This window comes from Orcinus orca, chromosome 1 (genome assembly GCF_937001465.1).
Source record: "Orcinus orca chromosome 1, mOrcOrc1.1, whole genome shotgun sequence".
Lineage (NCBI taxonomy): Eukaryota > Metazoa > Chordata > Mammalia > Artiodactyla > Delphinidae > Orcinus > Orcinus orca.
Window position 1 is genome coordinate 207997301 of NC_064559.1, and position 26932 is coordinate 208024232.

General features: G+C 41.9%; 1 protein-coding gene across 1 annotated transcript in view; it reads left to right on the forward strand.

Moving 5' to 3' along the window:
- Positions 1-419: 419 nt before the first annotated feature.
- DNAJC11 (DnaJ heat shock protein family (Hsp40) member C11) overlaps positions 420-26932 on the forward strand; it is a 71264-nt gene continuing 44751 nt past the window's right edge. The window contains exons 1-2 of the mRNA XM_004272343.4: positions 420-578; positions 25349-25478. Coding sequence (XP_004272391.1) covers positions 507-578; positions 25349-25478 — 202 coding nt within the window. The 5' untranslated portion in view covers positions 420-506. The remainder of the gene's footprint in view (positions 579-25348; positions 25479-26932) is intronic.

The window sequence follows — 26932 nt, forward strand, 5'->3', positions numbered from 1 at the left end:
CAGGAACACATGACATTCTGTAAGTTTCCTGTGACAAGTCAGCAAGTGGGGCCTGGAGTAGCCTCCCGCGGGGGGTTGGGGGGCGGTGCTGGCGAAGCGGCCCAGGTGGGGCTATATTTGGGATCCGGATGCGCCCCGCCCTGGTGGCCGGCGGGGGATACAGGGGGTGTAGCAGGGGCCTATCTCCCCAGTGCCCAGACAGTGACGACCCCCGGGCGTGACCGCAAAGTCGTCCTCTGCAGCCCGGGCACAGCCCCTGGGCGCCCTGGCTGGGCTTTAGGTCCGAGCGCAGCACGTGCAAGGGCCGGAAGCGCCGCGTCCCGCCCCCGGCCGCGCGGGGACGCAGGGCGCAGGCGCGCTTCTTCAGGGCTGGGCGGCGGCGGCGCGACTCCGGGCCGCCAGGGGCCGCTGTGGAGCGACCTCACGGGCCCACGCCTTCTGGACCGCGAACGGCCGTCCCTCTTGAGCACGGCCTTGCCGGTTTGGCGGGGTGAAAGGTTGCGAAGATGGCGACGGCCTTGAGCGAGGAGGAGCTGGACAATGAAGACTATTACTCGTTGCTGAACGTGCGCAGGGAGGTGAGGCCTGCGATGGGCCGCTGTCGGGGCTGAGGCTAGGCCGGGTCGCTCAGGGGGGACCGAGCTGGCGGCGACCGCCCCGTTCCCGCCTCGGGCGGCCGGAGCCTGGCGGGGAGGCCGCGTGACCCCGGCTGACGTGCGCGATCGCCGGCCGGCCGGACTGTCCCCACCGCCCCGACCCTTGCGCCGGGGATGTTCTGGCCGGCCTCTGCCCCAACTCTCCGCGGCCGGTGCGCCGCGTGCGCTCTGTCAGGGCAAGGCCAGAGGCCGCCGCGCCCCCAGGAGGGAACAGGGCCCCCGAGGTGGAGGTGGAGTGGGGGTCCAAGTCCTCCGGGACCCGGTGCCACGCTCGGCTCACACACCCGCCCAGGCCCAGGGGCTGTGTCATCGCCCCCAGCCCGCAGGGTGGGAAACCGAGTCTTAGGCACCAAGGTCAAGGCTACCCGGGAACCTCCCCAGGACTCTGTCCGGTCCCTGCGTCTTCCATGGGGACATCCCGCCTCTGAAGTGAGTCCAGGCTCAGAGGCAGGTGTCTTGTGTCTTCCTTTTGTGCAGCTGTCCAGAAATTCAAGGAAGAGTCTCCCGGACAAATAGCCTCATTTCGGAGGCCCAGGTTAGGAATAAGCTAGGAAACAAGTGATGCCCCAAGCACGTCCTCGACATGTGCGCCCGTTTCCTCACCGGATGAAAGATAACACGAGAGAGTCTCACACTGTGTCTGGCACTTAGTAGGAGCCCAGTAATTTTCCTTTCTTGTTGATTCTCCATTTGAGGTCAGCGTGAAGGTCAGGGAGGCTTCCAAGGTCAGGTCACGAGGTGGATTATTTCTTTCTAAACTGCTGGGTTGGGTCTTCCCAGCCCTGCCAGAGAACCTCTAATTTGGGCTTAGATTTTCCAGTGATCCGAAGTAGCCAAGTCTGGTCTAGTCAAGCTTGTGTTGACTAGACTAGGGCTGGTCAAGTCTGTGTTGTCAGTAGGTCTGCGTGATGTTAATAATAGCTAACGTTTTGTGAGGGCTTACTTTGTGCAGGGGCAGGGTGCTGAATGGACACTTTATGTTTTTGCACTTAATTCTCATATCAGACCTTAAAGTAGGCATTCAGATAATTCTTGATTTAAAACCGAGGAAATGAAGCATGGAGGGATTAAGTAACTTGCCCAAAGCCACACCACTAGAAATCAAGAGAGTCTGGATTCAGCCCTGGGCAGTCTGACTCTGGAATCCCAGTTCTTGATCTCTGTGCTGTACTGTCACCCTAGCTTACCAGTCCTCAGACTACAGAGCTGCCGGACTCCTTGGGCACCCCTCATAAGAATCCCTTAAGTGTGTTAGTCACTACTTACTATGGAAACGCCCAAAGAAATATTTTGGGGAATTGCAGATCTTGTTAGGCTGCCATAGGGCCACCTGGAGATTCTTGTAACTAATCAACGGTAACCTTTGGCCTTCATTTTTTCCCCTTTGAATGGAGCTATTGGGCTAGTTATTCTTCTTGTTTTGTGTTTTGTTTTGTTTTGTTTGGCTGTGCTGTGCGGCTTCTGGGATCTTAGTTCCCATAACAGGGATCAAACTCGTGCCCCCTGCAGTGGAAGCACAGAGTCCCAACCACTGGACTGCCAGGGAATTCCCTGGGCTATTCCTTTTCTCCAGTTCTTAGAAGCAAAGCGGTAAATAAAACCGGCTTTTCTGAAACCAGCCTTTTTTTCCACGCATTTATAGTTAGTCTGGTTATCAGTAATTGAGCAGCCATTTATTCACCTGTTTACCAGGCTTACTGAGTCTTAGGCCGCTGCAAATGATATAAAATAATAGGCTTGGCCAGAGTCCTAGGTAAACATTTGTCAGAGGTATAAAACTACCAGTGTTAGGACCCGTCATTGTTATTGGACTGATGGGTGGAAGCCAAAGAAATATTTCTTTAAAAAAAAAAAAATTTTTACTTCTCGGGATGAGTGAAGGCACCTCCACATTTATGACTGTAGGTGAAATCCCTATGAAACATGTTCTCTTGCTTATCATCTTGTGTTGCCGTTGTCAACAAACAGTGTAAAACACCATCCCCTCTGGTGTGGAGATTTTCTCTCTCAGGGTTCCACTAGAAGAGAAGCTCTGAAGGTGATCTCTGGACTTGATATTTACTAGGATTTTTTGTGAAATTAGAAATCAGCCTGAAGTTGAAATACCATGATTTAGCTGAAGAATGAGAGAAAAAATAGAAGTAATCTTTATTTTTACCTGTGTGGTCAAAAGGAGGTAATAACTCCTGTTGATGTGTTCGCATTCGGGTCTACGGCTTGATGACACTGAAGCGTAACTAGGAGGCGAGGTCCTCTTCCCACCAGCGCTCCAGAGCACCTTCAGAACTCTCGTGTTAGAAAGTTCAGAGACTTTCCACCAGGAGTCTCAGATGGAAGCAAGCTGACACAAAACCAGGGAACTCTGTTTAAAAGGTTCAGATTTACAGGCATAATACATGATAATAACAATGGAGTGATACAGAAATGTCAAAAATCAGGTTAAGAATCTCTCATGCCCATGTTTCAAACTTTAAAATATCCCCTTAAATTGTATCCCAGGGAGTGAAGCAGGCAGCTAGACAGGAGTTCCATGCCCTTTAATAATTCCCTTTCTCTTAAAAGAGAAAAAAAAAAAATTCCCTTTCTCTAGCGTTCTGGATTTCCTGTTTGCGGAATGGAGCCGTTGTCTGCCTGCCACACATTGAGGGGAAGGAATAGTTTATCATTAACTGGGCACATTGAAACCAGATTGGCATCTCTGGTTTAGGTAGTCAGATGCATCATCAGGGGCCTGAAATCTAACTGATTTGAGATTTCTGAGGTGATTTGCTAAAATTTATTTGGAGAAAGGATTCCTGAAGAGTAAGAGTGAAATTTTCTTGATCTCTATGCTCTTTATAGACATTATGATTGACACATTTTAAACCTGATTTATTCCTAAATACTTGAATTTAATTCCTACTTAACCATTGTTGTAGTTGAAAGAGTTTCATTTTTATGCATGTCTGCAATGTTTATAACCTGTTTTAAGATCTCTGGTCCCAGTGGATTGAGCCTTAAAGGAGCCAATCTCCTTTTCAGCTTTTAAACACTTTTGAAATAAAACAGTCGTTAAATAAAAAATGAACTTAAGTAAAAATGTATTTTCTTGTAGTCCACATATGGAGGTCAGTGTTCTGGGATCTTTATCCTTCCATGACAGCCGTGAAACTAGAAGCGTAAAATCAAAACCTAAATAAAAAATGCATTTTCATTCCTTCCCTGGTATAGGGTCTGTTGTTCTTTCCACAGTTTTTGGTTGCCTGGGTTTCTCTGGCTGTAGGTTACAGTCACACAGTGGGGCTAAAACTTCAAGTTTGGACTGCAGATGGGAGGAACAGGCTAGAGCACTAGAGGAAGGTCTGCTGGTCACAGCCAGGATTGACCTGGGGGACAGTCACCCAGCCCCCCAACCAGGATGGCGGGGCCATCCGCAGGAACTGAATGTAAAAGCGTTGGCTAAGCCAGGTGCACACTTAGGTGCCTAAGGCAGTGAGGTGCTGTGTGTTTGTTCTGTCGTTGCTATCTAACCTTATGGGCAGGTAATTTAGTCTTAATGAGGGATGTAAAGGTGGGTCTAAGAAGGTCATTCCTTCAATGAGTTTCCCATCTGCTGCATTAGGTTGGATGTTCACAACAGTGACCCTGCTTAAAACGAGGTGCTGGGCAAGTAGTGTGAGCCTTGGTTGTCCCAAAACCTGCCTCGTCCTGTCAGTGAGCATGCCTTAGGCGCAGGATCTCAGGCCGCCCTGCCACCCAGGTGAGCTTGAGCACGTCATTCAGCCTCAGAGTCTCCTGTGCTGACCTGCAGCGCACTTCACGGAGGAGGCTCACTGTGGGGCTCTGCAGCCAGAAGGCCCGTATTCAAAGCCCAGTTTTACCCCTGGGAGGTTTGTGCCTCTAGGCTAGGAGCTGAACCTTTTTGCTCCCTGTTTCCCTGGATGTTGAAATGTAGGTAACAGGTGAAAATGTATTACGTACTCACTCTGAGCCAAGATGTTGGATAGTGGAGCATGAGGGTATGTATAGAGTACCTGGCGAAAGCAGGTATTCGGTTAATAATATTTATTGTTGCTACTTCTTGGATTTTGATAAACATGAGGTTTCGCTAATTTTAAAAAGACACACATGTACATAGAAGGCTTTGGTATGCCTCATCCTGGCTAAATCTGCTACTGTAATAATAAAAAAACATAGTGCCAGAATTTATGAATTAGGTTATGAATTCCCAAAGCTTTCTTCGTTCTTTCTGTTCAAAATTCTGAGTTTATTCTCTTCAAAAGACGATTTTCCCTCTGAACTCTTCCTGCAGGGTCATGAGTGTGACTTGGGTGGCGGGCGCAGTGGTTCCCGGAAGCTGGGGTTAAGCATGGGAGTGGAGTGCAGAGCCAAGGGATGATCCAGAAAGACGGTGTCTGGAGTAGAGGCAGAGTGGGACCCACAGATAAACTTGTTGTGAGCTATCAGCTTTGAAGAGGCCAGGCAGAGAGGGGAGGACCTGGCAGAGGCAGAGGTTCTGCTCCAGCGACAGCAAGACAGCACTGGCGGTCAGGAGGGTTCCTGGGTGGAGCTCAGAGAGGCTTCTGGGGGTCTCCCTGTGGGTGGGGAGGGGGCCCCGTCATGGTGTCCCGCTAGTTCCAGTGTCATCTCATAATGGGATTAGCAAACACCAGGAGGTTGAATTTTCAAATTGTTTTCTTCAGTAAACCGTAAGCTAGTTACTACCTTTCTGCTTTGGACGTTTCAAACAATTGCATCTTGAAATTTTAATACTCCAGTTCTGCATTATCTACCAAAATACCTCTTTCTTCTTCTTTTTTCTTTCTTTCTTAAAGAGAATTCAATTGAAGGCTTTTATATTTGCTGTGAGTTCAGTAATAAAACCCTGGAGAAGAGAATATGGGATACGCAAGCCGCACGTTTTGCTTGGCTGTGAAATTTTAGTGTTCACTTCTATTAAACTTTCATTTTAATTTTACTTATGTGTTTTATTTATACCCTACCTTGTTCAAGAGAGGATTTAAGACAGCTAACAGAGATGAAAAAATAAAATAGCATAAATGTTTAAAAGGGGGCACCCAAAACAAACAAACAAAAAGGCCATTGGGAATATCGCTGCTTTATTGCCACCATCGTGGCCCATGGGTTATACAGATCGCACTCCCTTGGAGAAACTCGTGGCCTGATGGCTGCATCCTGCTTGGCTCTTGGACATTTGGAACCACTTCTGCTTGCGGTGAGTGCACAGTGTTCCCTCCTGGGTTTGCTGGAGCCAGAACATTCTTAAGCAGTAAAATGCCAACAGACATCAAACCACAAGAATCCTGCACGAGTGGGCAGGATGTAACAGATGCAGACGGACGAGAAGGAAAAAATAAGCCAAACTCTGGATGTAAAGAGAGGATCCGAACCATCATTTTTGACCCAGAAAGGAACTTGAGTTCATGTCACTCAGATGCTGGCCTTTTTATTTACTGTCCTGTCTCAAAGGCCCTAAATAAACATGAACATGACTAGGAAGAGAAATGAAAAAGTTGTACAATGGTAGGAAAGTCTTTTCTAAGCCCTTGGAATGACCTCTAATCAGGAATCAGAATTTCTGCTCCTTTGGCCCGTTTGTTCTCGTGTGTTGTTGTCAGCAAGGGGTGTGCCTGGAGGATGGGACTCCCCATCGGCCCCGCAAACCTTAAAGGTGATGTGGGCCCTGCTTTTTTTCTTTTTTTAGTATTTATAGAGTTCTGTCCTTTCCGATCGCCTAGTCCTTTTTTTTTTTTTTTTTTTTGGTATTTATTTATTTATTTGGCTGCGCCTGGTCTTAGTTGTGGCACGCGGTATCTTTAGTTGTGGCGTGCAGGATCCAGCACCCTGACCAGGGATCGAACCCAGGCCCCCTGCTTTGGGAGCGCAGAGTCCTAACCACTGGACCACCAGGGAAGTCCCACCTAGTCCTTTCTTGAACTTATAATGCCATCTTGGGGATAATGCGTTCTATAAATTTTGTAAGTTTTTTTCCTTCTATGTTAAGTAGAACTTAAGTGTTCTAAGGTTATTCCTAGCTGTAGAAACTTGGAATTGTCCGATCAATCTCCTGTTTAGCTTTTCTGACATATTCACGATTTGATTGTTCCTCTCTTAAGCCCACCTTTTCAAAATGAAGAGTCCTAAAGTGGTGGTAGAAGGCCAGCCTCCAAAATCATGAGAAATATAGTGTGTGCATCTGACCTCTATACTTAACACAGGCGGGTTTTAGGGAAGGACAGCTGAGATCACTTAGCCCAGTACCTGGCATTTTGGGCACCCATGAGCGTGTTGATGATGGCGTAAAAAGGCCAAAGATGGAGGTGGAGCTTCGGAAGAGGTCAGTGGCTTAAAGAGCAAAGCCTTTGAAGTCAAGTCCAAGTTTGACTCTCTAGCCCCTGATACGGGGCAAGTTACTTAACCTCTCTGAGACTTTCTTCATTCATAAAATCCAGACAGTAATTTTACTGTCATAGGGCTGTTGGGAGAATTAAGCGAGAATGCACGTAAGTGCTTAGCACAGTAATGGGCATATTATTATGTAAAGTAAATGCCAGTATATTTTTATTAGTATCATGAGCATAAAAGTTAATAAGGAATGCTCTTACTGATTTGTAGGAGTTCTTTATAGAATTTGCGTGAGTCCTTTGTCTGATAGATTAGTATAGATATCCGTCCCCTCTCTGTAGTTTGCCTTTCACTCTCGTAAATGTTCACGAACCGAAGGTCGGTTTGAGCCAGGCCACACAGGTTACAATTTCTAGCCAGCTTTTGGGTCAGGGGTACGTAATCAGATAAACTTCTCCATCTCAGACAAGTCATTTAGTTAACCTTTTTGATCTTCACTGTTTTTATCTGTAAAATGGGGGTTCTAATACCAATCTCAAGACATTTTATGAGTCTTCAAGTGTTAAATGAGGAAATATTGGTGAAAGTACTTTATTAGCTTTAAGTCTATACAGATGCGTTTGTGACACCGCTGACAGCCTCGAAATCCCCTTCAGCTTTTGCGATGCTCTCCTTGCCCTCCTTTCTCACGTTGCCAGTTGCTCATTTCCTGTCTTCCTTAGAATTTCCCCAGGTTCAGTCCTCACCAGCTCGGCTGGTTTAAAGTGCTCTGCTTGGGCCCCGCATCTCTGCCTTCTGCCCATTATTGCTTACGTGTTTTACCTGCCTCTCAAGCCTGTCTGCTTCCCAGGTTCTCCTGACCCATGCATCCCAGTCAAAGCCCCGGATGCGCTTTGGCTTTTCTTCGCCGCATAGTATTGAGCCCCTTCTCGACTGTCCTGTAAGCCACTCAGTCCATGAACCCCCTCGACTCCAGCCGACTTTGACCCCTTCATTTCTGTTTCAACTTCTAGGCTGCCAGCCAGCCAACCAGCCCTCATAACCTCAGCCTTACATTTCTGCTGTAGTTTTTCTTCAGGTCTCTCTGGTTTGCCTTCTGTCAGCTTTAGTCAAGCCGTACAAGTTAATATTAACGCACGGCACTGATCACCTTTCTCTAGCCAGAAACCTTTTGTGGCTTCCCATTGTTTATTGGGTAAGGAAGGGTCAAACTCTTGGCTCCCTTTTTAAAGCCCCTTACAAATTAGATGTTTTCTCTATTTTCTGCCTCCTTTGTGGTGATGTTCTGCTTTCTTCCACTGCAAAGCAAGCTCCATGTGGTCAGGGACCATTGTTGTCTGGTTCGCCATCAGGTCCCTAACAGTGTGGGCACATGACAGGTACTTACCAGATGTTTGCTGCATGAATGAGCAGGTGGGTGGATGTCCACATTGATTTGTTACCTACTTCCTGCCTTCTTCTGGCCTCTACTCTGGCCAGTTTGTCAGTGTTCTGTCTCTCCTGGTTCCTCAGGGCATTCTCTTCCCCTGAAATGCCCCAGCCTGTTGTTGGTACCAAAGCAAATTGAATCCACCTTTTGCATTCCCATTCAGACCCCACTGCCTCCACGAAGTTTTCTCTGCATTCTGACAGCCCTGAACTTATGTCTTTATCATTAATATTAGCATTTTTGTTATATATTGTTTAGTTAAATCCATGTGTCTGGGGTTTTAGGGAACACACACACACACACACACACACACACACACACACCTCCCTCTAGTTTATAATCTCCTTGAGGGCTGGGATGACATATTTCTTTTGTACCTCCTGTGGTACTTAGAGTAGGGTTGACCTTCTGGCTTGAAATGATGAATATTTGCTAACACCATACTCACCTGGTCCAGGTGCATTTTACTTTGTGGAATACCTGTATTGAGGAACACATTGCACTTTTGGCAATAAATAATTCTAGAGGAATTTACTGAAAGGAGTTTATCAACTATCAGTTTGGTAAATCTAAATTGTCACTTATGAAAATTGTTTAAAGTCAGGTACCAGACGATGAGAGCAAATTCAGACGCATGCCTGTACGCTCGGGCCCCAGCGTAAGCCAAGGCCCGTGCAGACTAAGTTCCAGGCTGACTACCACGTGAGAAGAGGAAAGAACGCCCTTCCCTTGTCCTTTCTCATCTGGCAGATATTGATTATCTTCCTCTTATGTTTCTTTTTTGCAGTGAGAAAAGCTTACTTGTTTATCATGTTTTATACTAGCACCAATAATATTTGTAAAAGTAAGTAGCTTCAGATGGATTAGATTTATTTTGGTACAGTTCTTTTTCCTTTTGTCAGTTAAATGGAGCTGAATTTTTACAGTTGGCACAGGTTAGTTTCCGTTGAAATCCTGTTCCATTTGTGAAGCACCTTACAAAGATGAGTCAGGCAGAATGATTTAGTACAGTCTGCAGCATACTTGACGTTGAGGGTGAGTCCACACATGTTGTGGGGGTCTGTTATGTTTGTGCATGAACCCCATGTGCAGGAACTTATTTCCACATCCTCCAAAGATTTTTCCACACGTAAATGAAAAGGATAGAAGACTGTGTTGAGCAGGGAAAATGGCATCAGAAGAGGGTAGGGCTGTGTATGAGAGCAGCTTTATTGTCTGAAGCTTCAGACTGTGTAGCAGGAACCTTTACAAAAACTGGTCTCTTAGTATAATCAGTATCTACTCAGTGACACCGAGTAATCTGTGACACCCTTTCTCTTCATGAAGCAGCTCTTGCTCAGCACTAAGTACCCATGCTGTCTTGGTGTTAATTAGCTCTGAAATCTGCTTTTTCCTTTAAATCGTATGAGCACCAAGTATCATAAAAAATTACAGCCTTTTATTAGCTAATGCAGTTTATTTCAATCAGATTGTCGTGGAACATATGGACAGTCATGAATCTTCAATTGTGGTAATTAGGCAAACCCCCCAAAATCCAGTAGAATATAGTTTGTTGAGACTTTGTTGCTGAGATGCACCAATATATAGATACAGCCTGGAAGTTTGAACTTGAAACTTACAGGCTTCAGCAATAAAAAGCCTGTGGCTTTACTTTTCTTAAAGTGAAGGTATGTTATAATTTAGCTGTTATTTGCATACTCTTATTAGGTCTTCAAAATACTGAATTAAATATCATTGTAGGGACTTCCCTGGTGGTCCAGTGGCTAAGACTCTGTGCTCCCAATGCAGGGGGCCCAGGTTCGATCCCTGCTCAGGGAACTAGATCCCGCATGCCACAACTAAAGATTCCGCATGCCACAACTAAGACCCCGGCGCAGCCAAATAAATAAATTTTAAATAAATAAATAAATAAATATCATTGTAGTAGTTAGATGTGCTCTACACCAAACATTATTGGCTCTTAACTAGCGAGGGGGCTGCACTTCCTAGTCCCCTAGCGGTTGGGTGGGATCACATGACCCTTTCTAACCAGTGGTGTAAGTGGAAGTGATGTGTGTCCTGCTCAGGCTGAGGTACTTCAAGGCCAGGCCAGCCGGAGAGTCTCATGCTCTTCCCTCTGCCTCCATGACTGGCAGGGTTCCAAAGGGTGTCTGTTTAGTCCACCTGGGACCTGAGGACATTTCCAAGCAGAGAACTAGCTGACCTGAGATGGACATGTAATGTGAGAGAGAAGTAAACCTTTGGAATTTTTGGATGGTTTGTTACCACGGTATCACCAACCCAGCAGTTCTCAAACTTTTTGCTGTCAGGGCCTCTTTACATTCTTAAATTATTGAGGTTCCCAAAGAGCTTTTGTTTATGTGGGTTATAACTATCAATATTTAATAATAAGACACAGAGTGTACTTACTTCTTGTATTTCAGTACAGGCACAAGGAAGACTTAAGGATTTCAAAATAACTATGTATTCTGCAACAATGAGGTTACAGATACCCAGATAGCATAGCAGATATAACGAAAGATAGTAAGTGTGCAGCAAAAGAACTTAAAATCAGTTGAGTTAATCTCTGAAAACTCACGTGTTTATACCATAAAGTTACCACCTTAGAAATTTCTAGAAAACAGGAAAGTATACAAGTACACAATTCATTAACCATCAGAACAATGATATACATCATGTAGCCTCAAGAAAATCCCACTATACTCTCATGAGAGAATGAGAAAAAGGCAAATAAAATCTTAGTATTATTATGAAAATAGTTTTGACCTGTGGACCCCCGAAAGGGTCTCAGGGACTCCCAGGGGGCCCCACACCACACTTAAGAACCATTGACCCAGCCCATCCTGACGGATACAGTCATGGTTCAGACATACTGATGTTCCTCACATGCTGTAGCTTACTTTGCTAAACGAAGGTAGAAAATAAAAGCAGAGTGGCTGTATACTCTGAATATGTGCACATTGATTGCAGAGATGGTCTCCATCAACTAGAAATTAAATAAGAGAAAATGTAGCAGTGTCTTCAATTGCCTAATTATCTAAGGGAAGCAAACACAATGAAATTGTCGTCAGGAGACTTTTCTAAGCATGATACCAGAGCAGAAATCAGAGAGAATTGATAGGTTTGATTTTGTAAAAATGAGAAATATCTGTGTTTATTAAAGGAAAATAAAGCCTAAAAACAATTATAAACCCAGTTAAAAGACTCAAAAGGAATCTAATATATTTGATAAAAATTCATATTTTTAATATATATAAGGAACTCTTGGAATCAAAAAGAAAAAGATTAATACCCTAATAGAAAACAATACAAAGGAAACAAATAGAAGAAATCTAAAATGCAAATAAGGGACTTCCCTGGTGGTCCAGTGGTTAAGACTTCGCCTTCCAATACAGGGGGTGAGGGTTTGATCCCTGGTCAGGGAGCTAAGATCCCACATGCCTCGTGGCCAAAAAACCAAAGCAGAAGCAATATTGTAACAAATTCAATAAAGGCTTTAAAAATGGTCCACATCAGAAAAAAAAATCTAAAAAAATAAAATAAAATGCAAATAAGTGTATGGAAAAAATGTCACCCTCACTAGTAAAAAAACAAATGCAAGTTAAAACAAGGCTTTTTTTGTTTGTTTTGTTTTTTCTCTACCAGACTGACAAAGTTTTTTTTTTTTCTTTTTAATGATAGTATTGAGCTCTGATAAGATGAAAATCTGTTAGCCAACCCAGCCAGGAGGCAGGAGGATTCTCCTCTGGAGAAGTTGAGCCAGAGGGACTCTGGAGCCTGGACATAGACAGTAAAGGGTGAGAGTGGCACGCTAACAAAGGCAGGGGGGTGCGTTAGTGTTTGCATGGCGAGACTTCTGGCTTTTCTTCCTTTATTCTCTGGTCTCTCCCCTGAAGGAGCTAGCCCATCAGAAAGAAAAGACTGCCAAATGAAACTTCTAGGTTCCCTCCCAGGCATTTCACAGAGAAGCTCATCACTTGACAAGACCTGTTCACACATACAGAGCTTCCAAATAGCTTCTTAGTATCTTACTATGAAGTGTAAGTCAATTGCCAAAGAATGTCAGATGTTTGAGGGAAGGCTCCAACGTGAAATTCTGAGATCATGCAGACAGCAAGCAGAAACTAGAAGGAAGCAGACAATGCAGGGAGTTTGGAAGCTAGATCATCTTCAGATAGATAAGATACTACATGTAAGAAATAAGAACAAGGTGATATATCAAAGAGCAATACTGTATAAAAAGAGGAGGAGCTCTTGGAAATTAAAAATAAGATAACAGAAATTCTGTGGAAGGGTTGGAAGATAAAGATGAGGAAATATGCACAAAAGTAAAACTTAAAAACTAGAAGATCAGCTCTTAGCCATGAAGTAAAGTAAAATGAGGGGAAGACATTATGAAACAATTAATACGAGAATATTTCTCAAAAGATAGGAGACTATAGGTTAAAAAGGGCCATTCAGATAACTAGCATAGTGGATGGGGGAGAAAAGGACCCCCCATACTAAAGGAAATCATAGATTAAAGAGAGAGTCCTAAAAGTTTCCAGACAGGTCACAAACAAAGGGCTGGAATTGGAAAGACATTAGGTATCTCACCAGTAGTACTGTAAACTAGAAGACAGTGGAGCAATGTAATAAAAATCCTGAGGGAAAGTTATTTCCAAGCTAGAATTCTATACCCAGCCAACTATTCATTAAGTATAAAGGCAGATTATAAGAACATTTTGAGATATACAAAGCCTAAAAAATTTTTCCTCCCAACCAGTCTTTTACTTCTGTTATCTAATTTTTGATTTCCAAGAGCTCCTCCTTCTTTTGAGAATATCTGTAAAGGAAACTACTGGGGATTGAGCTCCATCAAAATGAAGAAGAAAACCAAGAAAGAGAAAGGCATAGGATACAGAAAAGAGATACCAACCCAGGAAAGATACCCAGGAAGATGGTGACAGGAAATCCTAAGATGAAGTTTGTTTAGCAAGCCCAACAACAAGAACAGGGCAGAGAGCTCTTGGAGGAGTGCCTCTTAGAGGGAAAAAAAAAATGAAAGTGATGTGCTGTTCGATATTGAGAGGAATATTAGAAGTCTTTACTATAAGAAGTATACTGTGAAGAGTTGGAGAAGAATCGTAACAGAGCCATAGAAAGCTAAAGCAAATGAAAAAGATGAGGCAATTGTTAACTCCAGGAAAAATAAAAAGTAGTTCAAGAAAAGAAATGTAATCATAGTATACTGTTTGATTCAGCTTTGAACTATATTTACAGTCATAATTAAAACTAAACTAATTAAAAAGAAAAACTGCATTGATTTGAACGAAAGTTGTGATAATTACATAGAAAGGAGGGGAAAGATAAGCACAAGGAAGTGGAAAAGAACTAAATTCTCTTAAGTCTAAAATTTTACAATTAAGGATATGAGTATATTTAGAAATAAAATGAGAAAAATGCTAAAAGATTTAAAAGTGCTTGCATCTGAGGAGTGGGAGTGAATGCTGTTTGGGGTTATAAGTCTAGTAGTTTTATTTATAAACTGTTTATGTAGTCCTTGGATAAAATTAAATTTTTAAATTTAAAATAATTAAATGGTAAATACTTTCTGGAGATCAGTTCAGAAGACTAAAATGGAAGTCTTATACCCAACAATTTTAGAAACTTATTTTCAAAAAGATAATCATGCATACACACAAAGTTTTAGCTATAGGGATGTCCACTTTTTAAAACAAATGAAAGTTATTAATAGAAGATTGTTATATAAACTGTAATAACGGCATTTAAAATGGTGTAGAAAACACTTAATGACCAATAATACCCGAAAAACCAAAACTCCACAAGACCTTTAACTGAAAAAACAAGTTATACAATTATATTGTAGAAGAAATACTTTTTTTTTTTTTTGCGGTACACTGGCCTCTCACTGTTGTGGCCTCTCCCGTTGCGGAGCACAGGCTCCAGACGCGCCGGCTCAGTGGCCATGGCTCACAGGCCCAGCCGCTCTGCGGCATGTGGGATCTTCCCAGACCAGGGCACAAAACCGTGTGCCCTGCGTCGGCAGGCGGACTCTCAACCACTGCGCCACCAGGAAAGCCCCAATTTTATTTATTTATTTATTTTTAAAAATTTTTTAAGGGAATTCCTTTATTTTTATTTTTTATTTATTTATTTTTGGCTGTGTTGGGTCTTCGTTTCTGTGCAAGGGCTTTCTCTAGTTGCGGCAAGCGGGGGCCACTTTTCATCGCGGTGCGCGGGCCTCTCACTATCGCGGCCTCTCCTGTTGCAGAGCAACAGGCTCCGGACGCGCAGGCTCAGCGGCCATGGCTCACGGGCCCAGCCGCCCCGCGGCATGTGGGATCCTCCCGGACCGGGGCACGAACCCGTGTCCCCTGCAACGGCAGGCGGACTCTCAACCACTGCGCCACCAGGGAAGCCCCTGATGCCATTTTTATAATCTATGCTTACGACAAAGTTGCTCTTCATATTTTTGAAAATGAAGTTTATTTTTGCTCCACATCCTCACCCACACTTAATATTCTCAGTCTTTTTCATTTTAGTCATTCTAGTGGTTGTTAAGTGTTTTTAATTTGCATTTCCCTAATGACTAACAATGTTGAATGTCTTTTCGTGTACTTGTGCACCATTCCTGTATCATCTTTTGTTGACGTTTCTGTTTACATCTTTTAGTCGTTATCTTATCAGGTTGTTTATCTTCTTCAGTTGTGAGAGCTCATTGTATATTCCAAATACAAATCTATGAGACAGATATTTTGCAAATATTTTTCTTTTATTATCCTATATAGGAAATCTTTAACTCGAAGTTACAAAGATTATCTCCTGTGTTGTCTTTTAGAAGCTTTATGGTTTTAGCTTTCACATTTGTATCTTTTTTTCCATTCTCAGGTTTTGTTGAGTTTTTGGTTTTTTCAAATTTTTAACTTGTAAGATACATATAACATAAAATTTGCCATCTTAGCCATTTTAAAGTATACCGTTCAGTGATATTAAATGCTGCTTACATATTGTTGTGCCTCTGCCACCACCATTTATATCTCCTGAACTCGTTTCATTTTGTAAAACCCAAACTCTATACCTGTTAAACAGTGTATACCTGTTAAACAGTAAGTAAAATTATATGGTATTTCTCTTTTTATGACTGGCTTATTTCACTTAATATAATGTTCTCAAGGTTCATCCATGTTGCAGCACATGTCAGAATTCCCTGCCTTTTTAAGGCTGAATAATATTCAGTTGTATTTATATACCATATTTTGCTTATCCATTCATCTGTTGATGGGTACTCGGACTGCTTCCACATTTTAGCTGTTGTGAATAATGCTGCTCTGAATATGAGTGTACAAATATCTGTTCAAAACCCTGCTTTCAATTCTTTTGGGTATTTACCCAGAAGTGGAATTGCTGGATTGTATGGTAAATCTGTTTTTAATTTTTTTGAGGAACTGCCATACTATTTCCCATAAAAGCTCTACCATTTTATATTCCTACCAACAATGCACATGAGTTCCCGTTTCTCCACATCTTTGCCAACACTTGCTTGTTTTTTTGTTTATAGTAGCCAGCCTAATGGGTGTGGAGTGGTATCTCACTGTGGCTTTGACTTGTATTTCCCTAATGGTTAGTGATATGGAGCATCTTTCCATGTGCTTTTGGCCATTCGTATATGTTCTTTGATATATGAATGTCTGTTTAAGTCCTTTGCCATATTTGAATCAGATTGTTTTTGTTGAGTTTTAGGAATTCTTTATATATTCTAGATATTAATCTCTTGTCAGATATACTATTTGCAAATATCTTCTCCCATTCTGTAGGTTGTTTTTTCACTTTCTTGATGGTATCCTTTGATTCATAAAAGTTCTTGATTTTGGTGAAGTCCAATTTGTCCATTTTTTCTTTTGTTGTATGTGCCTTTGGTGGTGTATCCAAGAAATCATTGCCAAATCCAATGTCATAAAGCTTTTGCTCTATATTTTCTTCTAAGAGTTTTATAGTTTTAGCTCTTATGTTTAGGTCTTTGATCCATTTTGGGTGGATAAACTAATAAACGGATTCAGCAAAAGTTGCAGGATACAAAGTCAACACACAAAAATCAGTCGCATTACTTTTTGTATATGGTGTTAGGTAAGGGTCTTCATTCTTTTCATGGGGATATTCAGTTATCCCAGTACCATTTGTTGAAAAGACTATCCCTTCCCTATTGAATAGTCTTGGCATGCTTGTCAAAAATAATTTGACAGTTTGTGTGAGGGTTTAATTCTGGGCTCTCTATTCTATTCCATTGGTCTATATGTCTGTATGCCGATATCAATCTGTTTTGATTACTGTAGCTTTGTTGTAAATTTTAAAATACAGAAGTGTGAGTCCCCCATCTTTGTCCTTTTTCAAGATTGTTTTGGCTTTTGGGATCCCTTGAGATTCCATGTGAATTTTAGAAGGGACTTTTCTATTTCTGTGAAAAATGTCATTGGGATTTTAATAGGGATTGAATTGATTCTGTTAGTTGCTTTGCATAGTAGTGACATTTTAATAATATTAAATCTTCCAATCCATTGATATAAAGTATCTTTCTGTTTATTTTTGTCATCTTAATTTCTTTATGTTAGTCTTTTAAGTTTAAGTTAATTCTTAAGTTTTTTGTTTCTTTGTTTTTGATGCTATTGGAAATGGAACTGTTTTCTTCATTTCCTTTTCAGATTGTTTATTGTTCATGTATAGAAATGCAGCTAATTTTTGTGTGTTGACTTTGTATCTTGCAACTTTGCTGAACTCATTTGTTAGTCCTAACAAGGTTTTGTGTATGTGTGGAATTTTTATAGAGTTTTCTACATATAAGATAGTATCATCTGCAAACAGAGATAATTTTATTTCTTTTCCAGTTTGGATACCTTTTATTTCTTTTTTTACCTAATTGCTCTGGCTAGGACTTCCAGTGCTATGTTGAATAGAAGTGGTGAGAACAGACATTCTTGCCTTGTTCCTGATCTTAGAGGAGAAGCTTTCAGTCTTTCACCCCTGAGTATGATGTTTGCTCTGAATTTGTCTTCTTCAGTTGTAAGAGCTCTTTATGGCTTTTAGTTTCTTTTAGTCTCCTTCTGTTGCTAGTTTGCTGAGTGTTTTTATGATGAAAGTGTGTTGAACTTTGTCAGTGCTTTTTCTGCAACAGTTGAGATGATCATGGTTTCTATGAACATGGTATATTATATTGATCAATTTTCATACATGGAACTATCGTTGCATTCCAAGAATAAATCCCGCTTGGTCGTAATGTGTATCCTTTTAATATGCTTCTGAACTCTGCTGATATTTTGTTGAGGATTTTTGCATCCATGTTCATAAGGGATATTGGTCTATAGTTTTCTTTTTTGTGTGGTGTCTTTGTCTGGCTTTGGCATCAGGGTAATAGTGGTCTCATAGGATGAGTTTGGAAATGTTCCCTCTTCAATATTTTGGAGAAGTTTGAGGATTGATATTAGTTCTTCTTTAAATGTCTGGAAGAATTCACCAGTGAATCCATCAGGTCCAGGGCATTTCTTTGTCAAGAGGTTTTTGATTACTAATTCAATCTCTTTACTAGTTATAGGTCTATTCAGATTTCCTATTAGATCATGATTCAGTCTTGGTAGATTTTGTCTTTCTAGTAATTTGTCCATTTCATCTAAGTTTTCCAATTTTTTATTTCTGTAGAATCAGTAGTAATATCTCCACTTCCATTTCTTTTTTTTTTTTTTTTTTGCGGTACGCGGGCCTCTCACTGTTGTGGCCTCTCCCATTGCGGAGCACAGGCTCCGGATGCGCAGGCTCAGCGGCCATGGCTCACGGGCGCAGCCGCTCCGCGGCATGTGGGCTCTTCCTGGACCAGGGTACGAACCCATGTCCCCTGCATCGGCAGGCAGACTCTCAACCACTGTGCCACCAGGGAAGCCCTTATTTCTGATTTTAGTAATTTGAGTCTTCTTTCTTTTTTTTCCATAGTTAGTCTAGCCAAAGGTTTGTCGATTGTGTTGTCTTTTTGAAGAGTCAACCTTTTTTTCAATAATTCCTTCTATTGTTTATCTGTTCTCTATTTATCTCTGCTCTAATCTTTATGATTTCCTTCTCCTGCCAGCTTCGAGTTTAGTTTTTCTTCTTTTTCTAGTTTCTTTTTTTTCTTTTATTTATTTTTAAACTAATTTTTATTATAGTTGATTTACAATGTTGGATTAGTTTCTGCTGTACAGCAAAGTGAATCAGTCATGCATTTACATATATCCACACTTTTGTAGATTCTATTCTCATATAACTCATTACAGAATATTGAAGAGTTCCCTGTGATATACAGTAGGTTCTTGTTGACTATCTATTTTATATATAGTAGTGTGTATATGTCAATCCCAATCTCCCAATTTATCCCTCCCCCTCACCCCTTTGCCTCTTGGTAACCATAATTTTGTTCTCTACATCCGTGGCTCTATTTCTGTTTTGTAAATAGGTTCATTTGTACCATTTTTTTTTAGATTCCACATATAAACAAAATATATTTGTCTTTCTCTGTCTGACTTACTTCACTTGGTATGACAATCTCTAGGTCCATCCATGTCGCTGCAAATGACATTATTTCGTTCTTTTCTAGTTTCTTAAAAGTTGTAAAGTTAGGGACTTCCCTGGTGGTGCAGTGGTTAAGAATCCACCTGCCAGTTCAGGGGATACGGGTTCAAGCCCTGGTCCAGAAAGATCCCACATGCCACAGAGCAGCTAAGCCCCTGCACCACAGCTACTGAGCCTGCGTTCTAGAGCCCGCGAGCCACAACTGCTGAGCTCACGTGCCACAACTACTGAAGCCTGTGCACCTAGAGCCCATGCTTCGCAACAAGAGAAGCCACCACAATGAAGAGTAGCCTCCGCTCGCCACAACTAGCGAAAGCCCGCACGCAGCAGCAAAGACCCAACGTGGCAAAAAAAAAAAAAAAGTTGGAAAGTTAGTTGTTGATTTGTTATCTCCTTTTTCCATGCCACGCAGCTTGTGGGATTTTAGTTCCCCGACCAGGGGTTGAAACCGGGCCCTTGGCAGTGAGACTGTAGAGTCCTAACCACTGGACTGCCAGGGAATTGAGATTTCCCATTTTTTTTTTTTTTTTGCATTACGCGGGCCTCTCACTGCTGTGGCCCCTCCCGTTGCGAAGCACAGGCTCCGGACGCGCAGGCTCAGCGGCCATGGCTCACGGGCCCAGCCGCTCCGCGGCATGTGGGATCCTCCCAGACCGGGGCACGAACCCGTGTCCCCTGCATCGGCAGGCGGACTCTCAACCACTGCGCCACCAGGGAAGCCCGAGATTTCCCATTTTTTAATGTAAACGTTTATAGCTATAAATTTCCCCCTTAGCACTGCATCCCATAAGTTTTGGTATGTTGTGTTTCGTTTTCATTCATCTCTAAGTATTTTCTAATTTCCCTTGTGATTTTTTTCTTTGATCTATTGGTCGTTTAAGAGTGTATTGTTTGTCACAAATTTGTGTCTTTTCCAGTTTTCCTTATGTAATTGATTTCTAATCTCATCCCTTTGTGGTTGGAGAGGATACTTCATATGATATCTTTTTTTTTAAATAAATTTATTTATTTTATTTATTTATATTTGGCTGCGTTGGGTCTTCGTTGCTGCACGCAGGCTTTCTCTAGTTGCGGTAAGCGGGGGCTACTCTTCGTTGCGGTGCGCGGGCTTCTCATTGCACTGGCTTCTCTTGTTGTGGAGCACGGGCTCTAGGCATGCGGGCTTCAGTAGTTGTGGCACACAGGCTCTAGAGCGGAGGCTCAGTAGTTGTGGCACACAGGCTTAGTTGCTCCGTGGCATGTGGGATCTTCCCGGACCAGGGCTCAAACCTGTGTCCCCTGCATTGGCAGGCGAATTCTTAACCACTGTGCCACCAGGGAAGCCCCTTTGTATGATATCTATCTTAAATTCTATTGAGACTTAAATTGTGGCCTACCAAATGGTCAGTCCTGGAAAATGTCCCATGTACACTTGAGAAGAATGTGTTTCTGTTGTTGTGTAGAATATTCTGTATATGTCTGTTAGATCTAGTTGGTTCATTGTGTTGTTCAAGTCCTCTATTGCCTTACGTATCTTTTGTCTGGTTATTCATAGGATGTTGAAGTCTCCACCTATTACTGTGAAACTATTTCTCCCCCTTCAGTTCTGTCAATTTTTGCTTTATGTATTTGATGGTCTGTCATTAGGTATATAAGTTTATAGTTATTCTATCTTCTTGCTGTATGAACCTTTTATTAATATGTAATGTCTTTCTTTGTGTCTTATAACCTTTTTAAAATTTATTTATTTATTTTGGCTGCATTGGGTCTTTGTTGCTGCACTCAGGCTTTCTCTAGTTGCAGCGAGCAGGAGCTAGTCTTCGTTGCAGTGCGTGGGCTTCTCATTGTAGTGGCTTCTCTTTGTTGAGGAGCACGGGCTCTTCGCATGTGGGCTTCAGTACTTGTGGCACGCGGGCTCAGTAGTTGTGACTTGTGGGCTCTAGAGCACAGGCTCAGTAGTTGTGGTGCACGGGCTTAGTTGCTCTGCAGCATGTGGGATCTTCCTGGACCAGGGCTCAAACCCCTGTCCCTTGCATTGGCAGGCAAATTCTTAACCACTGCACCACCAGGGAGGCCCCCGTATGATAAATCTTAAAGTCCAGTAATGTGAGTCCTCCAGTTCTTTGAAGTTATTTTGGCTAGTAAAATAACTAAGAAAGTAAAATTTATTTTTGCTCCATATCATTTTTCCATATAAATTTTAGAATTAGCTTGTCAGTTTCTACCAAAAAAAAAACTAGGATTTTCACTGGATTGCATTGAATCTGTAGGTTGCTTTGGGGCAATCTGACATCTGAACAATACTGAGTCTGCTGATGCATGAAGGCAGCTTCTCTGTCCATTATTTTTGGTCTTCTTTAATTTCTTTCAGCAGTGCATTGTAGTTTTCAGTGTATGGGTCTTGCAGTTGTTAAATTTATCCCTAAGTAGTTCATGTTTGTTAATGATACTTTAAATGGTATTGTCGTTTTAAGTTTCAGTTTTTAGTATATAGAAATAAATTGATGTTTGCCTGTTGATCCTGTATCCCATGACCTTGCTAAAATCACTTAGTACGTTTTTTTTGTAGATTCTTTATGATTTTCTACATAGACAACATCTGCATATACAGATATTTTTATTTTTTTAAATGTTTGCGTTGAATTTCTTTTTTGTGCTTTATTGTACTTTTGTATTGTATAGCATCTAATCCAACAGCTTTAACAGACCACTAAACTCTACAGGTCTCTAGGGACCTTTTCACTATGAATCTTATGATACATAAAGGTTGAATTTATAATAGATTTACTTTCCATTGAAATTATAACCAGATGATTGAGATGATGAAACTTTTCACACTTAAAGCACAATACATCTCTTAATTTTATAATGAATTTTAGAAATACATACATAACTTTAGGCATCGTTTTTAATGATATCACCTATTTTGAAATGATACCAGTGTTTTTACGATAGTGAAAGAGTTTATCATTTATGAAATATCGAACCAGTGACCTTAGCTATTCAGTTACGATAAAAGGCCCAATCTAACCTTTTATTGAATGTGATATTTATTAAAAATGAAACTTCTTGTTTCTGTTACTTAATCAGTAGCACGTTAAGCCATTTATTAATATGATTAAAGAAGGTATTGCAGACTAGGCACTGTACTCCCTTGTCATCTGGTTTACTTTTAACAACCAGGAAATAGCAGTCTAACCTAAAGTCAGTCAAGTCTATCTAATCCTGCACTTGTAATTTTTATGAGATGCTGGAAAGAGCAATTAAAATTTGCAGAAAGGGAATAATTTGTAATGGCTTCTCAGGAAGGAACAACCCCCTTTTACATGGTTACATAAGTAAACCTATCTGGAGAAGACACATTTAATTTGCCATTAGTTAACTATTCTTTATTTGCTTAAACCAATGGGGTTTGGCACAGGTGGCATATTGGTAAGTGTGGCAGGGAATGCGTTGCATAATTGACGTGAACGTGGAAAGAAGCCTACGGTAGGAGAAAGAAAAGGGAACCACAGAGATCACAGAGATGGGAACGTTTGGTCTTGTGTTTTTATTGAAATAGAATACATGTATAGAAAAGTGCACGTCATAAGCATGCAGGTCAGTGAATTTTCACAAATGTGGGCCCCTTCATGAATGAATGTTCCTATCATCCTCACACCAGGGCTGTGCCTTCTCTCTGAATTGTCCCAGTTTCAGTATTCATGCTGCCAGAAGGATATCAGAATTGAATTGTGACAGTAATGATAGCTACAGTGATTAAATTCCTCATGTGTGCAAGGCATTGTTAAGAGATTGTATGCGTATTAGCTTATTTACTCCTCAAAGTAAGTGTGATAGGGGTACTGTTGTCTACAGTTTCAAGATGAGAAAACAAAGAAAAGGTTTTAGAAGAGCAACAATGAGTAGGTTTTTGCTGTGTGCTGGGCGCTGTATGAAGCACTGTGTGGTCACTGTCTCATTTCATTTCCACACCGCCCGTGAGCATACTTGTCATCCCCTTTAACAGCTGAGAAAGCTGAGGGTCAGAAAGCTCGTTAGCCCGAAGCCTGCGTTCTTCACCCCTGGAAGGCTGGTGTGTGACCCCAGAGGAAATCCCACGGACGGCCAGAGGCAGAGAAAGGGGGAGGACGGCCATCTACAAATCGTTCAGGAGTGTGATTCCCAAAGGCTACACCAAAGAGGAGATGGAGAAAGAGAATAGTGCTGGCACGGGGCAGACGTCTGCCTAATCCTTGGAGGCAAAAGGATGCTCAGTCAGCAAGGTCCTTGACCATTTTCCAGTGAAGTAGTTAATGGAAACCGTCAAGAAGCTGCTGATTAAAAACACTGATGTGCCTGTGCCTATAGTCGAATAGTGAGGGTCCTGTCTGCGTTAAAGGACAGCTGAGTGGCCCGGGTCTAGCAGAGCTTTTCTCATGACAGAACCACGTCCAGTTAGAGCTGGGATGGCCCACAGAGGTCATCCACCCAACCACCCACTCCTCGGACGGAGAAAGTGGCCCAAGAGTGGCACCTGGGTCCTCACAGCCTGTCCTCCCGGGCACGTGGGACTGACACACGTACCGTTCCAGTAACGGTTATTGTCTTCCTGTCGGGAGTTCTGCAGAATATTGTTTAAGATCTCTGGTAAACTTGCACAGATTTCCTGGCATCAGAATAACTTAGCCCTATAGAAAATATCTAAATTTCAAACCAAAAATTGTCACTGAAGTAAGGTTTTGCCTTTTTTCATTGGTAAAAGCATTCATTACTCCTGGAATTGGAAGATATTGAAAAATTGTGGACATTACGGAAAAATACAGTTTAACGTCTTCCCTCGTAACCTTGATGTCTTGAGTAATCGTGTCCCTGTGACCGCTCTCCTGTGTACCCGTGTTCCCGGACCTGATCCCAGAGCACCATCCATCCTCAGCTTCCTCAGTGGGGACCTGGTCCCATTCCTCTACCCAGGGAGCTGGCTTTTCAGGCCCCTCTAGCATGTTGTCAGTGACCCAGAATTTGCTTCTGTTGTCAAAACGGTGGGGTTGCCTCGGAAAATAAAATGTTATTTACTTGACAAATCATCTGGACAGAGCTGTCCATTTGGCATCACCTCTGACAGACCAAAATGGTCCCTGGGGTTGGTATAATATCAGACATAGTACTTCCCCAAAACACACCTGAGGGCCCTGCCAGAGAGATGGCACAGTGTTCCTAGAGCCTCTGACGAAGTCTGCTTCTGAGAACTTGGCCGCTGAGAGGCAGGCAAAGTAGAAAGTGGATTTCTGTCATCCCTCTTCCTTCCTCCCTTCTGTGCAGTTAAAACACACCCAGAGCCCATTTCACTCTTTGTGTCATCTGTGCTCTTCTTATGGTGCATTTTCCCCTCAAATTGATTACTTACAAGAATTGGAGAGGTGTATGTGTTGGGTAGTGACCCTTTGGGTGCTGGGGGTGGGAAGGCTTTTTACTGTAGGATAGTAAAGCATTTTTGCCTCTTTATGTGCTACCTTTTAGTATTAGAGGTTGAATAGAAATGTGTGTTGATTTGACAATTTTATGTCTTTGATTTTTTTTTTTTAAAGAAGATGTTGGGGGTAGGAGTTTATTTATTTATTTTTGCTGTGTTGGGTCTTCGTTTCTGTGCGAGGGCTTTCTCTAGTTGTGGCAAGCGGGGGCCACTCTTCATCGCGGTGCACAGGCCTCTCACTATCGCGGCCTCTCTTGTTGCGGAGCACAGGCTCCAGACGCGCAGGCTCAGTAGTTGTGGCTCACGGGCCTAGTTGCTCCGCGGCATGTGGGATCCTCCCAGACCAGGGCTCGAACCCGTGTCCCCTGCATTAGCAGGCAGATTCTCAACCACTGCGCCACCAAGGAAGCCCATGTCTTTGATTTTTTAAGGGTGAATATTCATTGAGTTTCCTTTGTCAGAAAATGGATTAAATGCATGGCATTTCTGTCTAATGGTATATAGCTTTTTTCCTTTCTGAACAAATTCTTCGTTGAGAGTACCTTGGCAGGATTGACTTTAAATAACTCAGTTTAAAGAACAAGCAGGTCTCTGTGACGTTTCTCATTTCCGCTCAGAGCACAGAGAACCAGGGTAGGGACACAAGCTTTCATTTCATCTGATAGCAGCATTTCCCAGCAAAACACAGTTGCTATCGATGTACATAATTGATCACTTTATTAACTGTGGAAAAAAGGGGCCTTATTGAAGTAATAAAGCATAACTTCATTATGTCCTATATGTAGAGAGCAAGCATGTTGGAAAGTGGCTGACAGCTTCCCATTTCAAGGCTGATTCTGATCATGATAATATTTAAGTAGCATTGATTGCTCTCTAATTGGATTTTTCCTTCTGTAGGCCTCTTCCGAAGAGCTGAAAGCGGCCTACCGCAGGCTGTGTATGCTTTACCATCCTGACAAGCACAGAGACCCGGAGCTCAAATTGCAGGCGGAGCGACTGTTTAACCTCGTTCACCAGGCTTATGAAGGTCAGAGCGGGGCTTGGCTCTATAGAAACACCCTGGTAGCAGACACTCAATTTTTAAGAGGCTTGATTTGTAGAGGATAGAAAAAGAGAGTCCTTAGAGGTGTATAAAAGAGGTGGTTAGTTTAGTGCTTTTTTTCCCCTTTGAAAGAGTAGTATTTTGCTTTGGAAATCAATACGTGTCCAGTAAGTAGAAAATGAGGCTGCAGGTGAAGTAATAGCCCATAGTCTGAATTGCAAGGGAATACTCCAGCTTTAAATCATTTACTAGTTTTCTTCTAAAGGGAACTCTTAGAGGTAAAAGGCTGATCACTACAGACAAGCTCTCTTTGTTCTCTTTTTTTTGTGAGAAGATGCAAAGAACATTTTTTCCATCTGAAAGTGATTTTATTGGTTCTGTAGCATTCAGTTAAGGAAAGGTACTAACAAAAGCAAGAAGATGGTGTTAAGGAGCCTAACAGGAAATAGAATCAAGTAATTCAGATTTTTATATTTATATCTTATGTATTTCAGAAAAAGTTTTGTAATATATTTGTTTATAAAATACTAAAATCACTAATAGGTACAGTTTCTGTTTGAGATGATGCAAAAGTTCTAGAAATAGATTGTGATGGTTACACAACATTGCAAATTTATTTAACACCACTGAATTGTACACTTAAACATGGTTAAAATGATCAATTTTATGTTGTGTGTATTATACCATGATTTTTAAAATTAAAATTAAAAAAATATGAAATCACTCTTAGGATCTATGCCAAGTAAAGTAAGTTATTCATTCCAGAGCCATTTGGTGATTTGCTCCTTAATTAGATTTTCTTTACAAAATAAAGACTTCTCATTGTGGACATAAAAGCGTATTGCTGTATTCACTATAGTTTTACCAGAAAGTTAGATTTCAAATGACCAGTAAAACTGAGACTGTGGCACATATGTGTATACAGTCAGCCTGTGTCTTCACCAAATGTAACTTTTCAGGCTACTTACCTGGTCTGAATAAAGCTTGACCAAAAACTCGTTCCTTTTATTGTATTTGGTTGTCTGAATTACCCACATACTGGATTGTATTGTTTTGGAGATTAGGGGAAGAGTTAACAGAAAATCCCTACCAGTGCTTGTGAAAATGCTGCAGCAGCAGACCTGGCCCCAGTGTTTGGCCTAAAGGGAGACTGAGATGGAATAAATAATTCCTTATTAAATCCTAGAGATCAGCTCAAGAAGTTTGGCTCCCAAGTTTTCCGGTGGTCCGCATTTCTTTCTTCCTCATTAGATTTGAGTATGGATAGAGTCATTTACATCATTTTTTAATTAGACCTAAAAATATATGGGAAATCTCAGGCGGGGAAAGATTCAAAGGTCTTGAACAGAAGTTGGCCCAGCAGGGGAGGGAGGTAACGACTGTTTGCTGTACGGATGTTCAGGTTCGGTTTGGAGGTCCTTTGAACAGCTCTCACCCTC